Raw genomic sequence first — 4,656 nt, 5'->3', positions numbered from 1 at the left:
CTGTGCCCTCGGATGTACATAGACAACCACGAAATGAAGGCTTAGACCCGAAATGTACCTTCAACGAATGCATGGTACAAGAGATCCAGCATCTTTTAATAAGTTATTATATAATTTTGTTTTCTTTATATGAAGTTTTAAATCATGTGGGGGAATGCTAGAGTTTTTATTTATTTATAATGATTTAGAACTTCTTCCTTAGTTCATCCTGTTGTCGTCCGATGCCACTCAGCTTGGCTCTTCCTGTTGTCGCCCGATGCCGCTTGGCTTGGGTCTTCCTGTTGTCGCCCGATGCTGCTCAGCTCGACTCTTTGTGTTGTCGTCCAATGCCGCTCGACTCTGCTCTTTCTGTTGTCGTCCGATGCCACTTCGCTCTGCTCTTTCTGCTGGCACACAATTTGGTTCTTCTTCATTTAATCTTAGCTTTTATCTTGGGAATTGGTCCAACGGCTATCGCCTTATTTGCGTTACCTGGGTATAGATCCATTGGCTAACTCGAGAAAGATTTAAGTGCCTGTTGGACCTTTGCCTCCTTATTGGCTGCATCGTGCGGCAATGTCAATTGGCCACCTGTTGCAGCAACCAATCTTATATAGGGGAGAAGGTTAGAGGAGGAGAGAAGGAGACATATACTGTTGATCATCTTCTTCTTGACTTGTATAATTTTACTCCGAGCTTTTAACCTAAGTCTTCCCGTTACATTTACTATTCTATTTACATTGCTGGATCTCCAAGAGTTATTATGGTTCATATTGCGCTACCTTGAAGATGCACTGACGGGATAGCTTATGGTCGTTGTTCGCTAGAGGTGATTACCGGAGCCTCGCACGTGGAGAGACAATTTCGCTTCTATGATAATATCTAGCACACCTCGACCCATAAGCCTTATCTGAACTATTAATCCTTTTAGTTATTTTATGGTTAATTCTTGTACACGATTCTAAAGGTTGTTTACTGTTTTCAGTTTTTTTTTTTAGAGAAATTCAGTTTAAAATATTTTAAAAGAGATATTTTGTACTTATAGAATAGACTTTTACTTCCAACATGCATGTAATATGGATCAGTTATACAATTTAGAACACAAAAGATAGAAGAAATTGGTTTCTTTATATCGTACGAGGACAAATTATTTTTAGTTGAACGTCCAGAACTGAAGAAAAGCAAGCAATTAATAGCTGCTAAAAGCAGCATATCATGTAACCAGACATAATTTCAGCCATTACTACTACTAGAAAATAAGAGGATAGAAAATATTTATGATCGTCAAAGCAAAGTTCTGCAGGGGAATATTTGATGCAAGCTTTTTCTTTTTTGAGCAAAAACTAGAGGAAAAATGACCCCCAGCCAATTTTATTGCAAGCTATATATACACATTACAGCATACACAGTAAAAAGAGTAAATAGAAGACCAATACACATGTATTTGATGCAAGCTATTTTTACCGGCCTGAAGGTTGACAAAAGACTAGGTATTGAATACTAATAATATTACATCCTCAGATATCGCCTCAGATATTTCTTTCTTTTCTGCCCAGCTGTCTCTTTCTATTTTCCTGGAAAACTCAGATGATACTGAACGTGATCTTAGCAGCTCCCTGAGTTCTCTTCCTTTTGGCAAACAAATTAGCTTCTTACAGACAGCTTCTAGTTTCACAGTTGGATCACAAGGTTTCATGGCCCTCTTTTTGCAACCTTTCACTTTGTCATCTCTTTCACGACAACAGAGGAAGCCTCAAGCTCAATTAGTTGGTAAGCCTTGGTCGAGAAGGCTTAAGTCCATGCATCTCCTCAATTAAATGCAGGGTTTATGAAAACGTCTATATGGAGCTGCTTAGTTCAATCCGACTCCAACCAGGTTCCTTAACCAATCCTTCCTGGCTTATTAAACTTCTATAACTTGATGCCTCCTTCCATCTCCCTACGAAACTACACAAGTTAGCTGTCACTACATAATGTCCAGTGTCTCGAATCTCTGCTTTTAACAGTTGCTTTAATACAAGCTCCGCTAACTGACTGTTATCACGAGCTCTGCATGCGCTAAGCATAGGAGCCAACATCTTATTTTGTACATGAATTGGCAAGTGATGAATAAACCTTAAAGAATGCTCTATGTGACCTGCTTTGCTGAGGAGATCAACTATGCACATATAATGCTCCATAATTGGCTGAACACCATAATCCAATAGCATTCTATTGAAACAATTCAATCCTTCCTCCACCAATCCGGAATGGCTGCACGCTGATAAGACATGAGTGAAAACAATAGCATCTGGCTCGATGGATTTGTCTTTCTGCATCTCCTTAAAGAGAGAAAGAGCTTCTTTGCCCTTCCCATAAGTAGCATACCCGCCTATCATGGTGCTCCAAAGTGTCAAGTCTTTATTAGAGATGCCATTGAATATCTTTCTCGCTCTCTCTATGTCTCCGCACTTGCAATACACATGAATCAATCCAGTAACAACCTGTAAATCTGATTCAAATCTATTTGCTCTTACGTACTCCTCAACCGTTGCTCCTATACTTTGTGATGCAAAGTCAGCACAGGCAGAAAGAATTGCCAAAATGGTCACTTTGTTAGGTTTCGTGGTCGAGGTTAACAAACTCTGAGAAATGGCAACTGCTTTATCCGAATCACCAACTTGAACATACCCACTTATCATTGACGTCCATAAGAACACATTCTTCTCTCGCACCGCATCAAAAACTTTCTGAGACGATTTAAGATCGCCACACTTTGCGTACAAGTTAATTAATGAAGCAGCAACAACTCCTTCCTGATCAAAACCAGTTTCGATCACAAGGGCATGGACACTTCCGGCGATCAATAAATTTCTAGAATAGGTACCTGCCGAGATAAGACTGACGAATGCGATAGAGTCAAGCCCAGTATTAACACCACGCATCTGGTTGAAGAGATGGAATACCTTCGTAAAATCTCCTACATGCGCATAACCACCAGCCAACGCAGTCCACGTGACGATTGATTTCTCCTTCGCAGAGTCAAACAAGAAGCGGACATCACCAATGCGGCCAAGCTTAGCATACATACTTATTATCGAATTGCAAAACTGCAGATCGTTATCGAGCCCAACTTTCATGGCATAACAGTGAACCGAAAGGCCATGCCTTAGAGCCAAGATTGAGCCCATGCATCCGGAAACGAGGCCGACACAAGTACTGCCGCTGGGATTGACACCAACATCGCGCATCTCATTGAATAGGCTGAACGATTCATCGATCTGAGACTCCTTACAGTACGCCGAGATCATGCAATTCCACGAGATCAGGCTTCTGTGCGGCATTGCATCGAACAGTCGGCGGGCTTCTGAAATACAGGAGCACTTGGAGTACATGTCTAGAAGAGAGGTTTGCACGAAGGTGTTGCTGTGAAAACCCATCAAGATCGTCCGAGCGTGGAGCTTCTGACCGTCCCGGACGGAGCGCAGTTTGGCGCAGGCTTTGGCTACGAAGGGGAAGGTGAAGGCGTCGCCGCGGAGTCCGGAGTTCAAGAGGCAGGAGTAGACATGGAGGGTTTCGGAGAAGTGCCCGTCGCGCGTCGCGGACTGGAGCATTCGGTTCCAGGTTTCTAAAGAACGGATGGCGGGCGCGAGCTGCAGGCCAGGCGACATCCGCGAACATTTTCTTGCGAGGATTGAAGGAATTACGCAACACAACCGATAGTTCAGGCGGGCTAAGGCGGAATAACCCAGTAGAAAAAGTAACAGCAGAAGTAGCTTTTTTCTCCTTTTTCTTTTTTTTTTTTTTTTCTTAAACAGTATTCTAGGGCTTTGTTAGGTCCCGATATAAGTAATAACTAGTTATTTCAGAAATAAATATAAGATGAGATATAAGGTAGGTATATAATAATTTTATACTTGATTAAGTATTAGGTTTAGTCTAAATATAAGCAAAATAGTATTTTCTTGTGAGGATCGAAGGAATTACACAATACAATCGATAGTACAAGCGGGCTCAGGTGAAATAGCCTACTAGAAAAAGTAACAAAAGTAGTTTTCTTTTTTTTTTTTTTTCCCCTTGAACAGTATTCTAAGGATTCATTTGGTTTGGATATAAGTAAGAACTAGTTGTTTCAGAAATAAGTATAAGATGAGATATAAGGTGGGTATAGAATAATTTTGTGTTTGGTTGAATATTATGTTTATTCCAAGTATAAACAAAATAGTATTTTAGTTGAAGTGAATGGAAAAAAAGAAGGATAATGTGTGGTTATAAATAGAAAATAATGATATTGCCCTTTTTATTATATTTGAATTAAATTTTTAAAATTTTATATTTAAAATTTTAAATTTAAATTTAAATATATAACTCTTAAATTTCAAAAATACAAAATTAAAATTTGAATTTAAAAATATCAAATTCAAAAATTCAAAGTTTTAAATTTTTAATTTCAAATTTTTAATTTAAGATCAAATCTAAATTTAGAAATATAAAATTTTAAATTTTAAATTTAAAAAATTAAATATATCAATTTAAAATTTAAAATTTATAATTTTTAAATTATAAATTATAAATTTTAATTTTAAGATTACAAATTATAAATTTTTATTTATAATTTAAAATTTAAAATTATAAATTTAAATTTAAAAATTAAATAGGGATAGGAATAGCTATTGCCACCCTTATTCTAATGGGAGC

The 4,656-nt window shown here is 38.0% G+C and overlaps 1 protein-coding gene across 1 annotated transcript; it reads right to left on the bottom strand.

Moving 5' to 3' along the window:
- LOC109716159 (pentatricopeptide repeat-containing protein At3g16610-like) lies at positions 1,315 to 3,726 on the bottom strand. Its single transcript, XM_020241479.1, has one exon. The coding sequence runs from the start codon at positions 3,627 to 3,629 to the stop codon at positions 1,818 to 1,820; it is 1,812 nt and encodes a 603-aa protein (XP_020097068.1). The 5' UTR covers positions 3,630 to 3,726; the 3' UTR covers positions 1,315 to 1,817.

The sequence above is a fragment of the Ananas comosus genome, linkage group 10 (genome assembly GCF_001540865.1).
Source record: "Ananas comosus cultivar F153 linkage group 10, ASM154086v1, whole genome shotgun sequence".
Taxonomy (NCBI): Eukaryota; Viridiplantae; Streptophyta; class Magnoliopsida; order Poales; family Bromeliaceae; genus Ananas; species Ananas comosus.
The sequence above is the reverse complement of the archived record's forward strand: the minus strand, read 5'-3'. Positions and strand labels throughout refer to the sequence as shown.

Bases quoted from the DNA above. Each gene is read 5' to 3' on its own strand.
- LOC109716159 (XM_020241479.1), bottom strand. From the start codon at position 3,629: ATGTCGCCTGGCCTGCAGCTCGCGCCCGCCATCCGTTCTTTAGAAACC.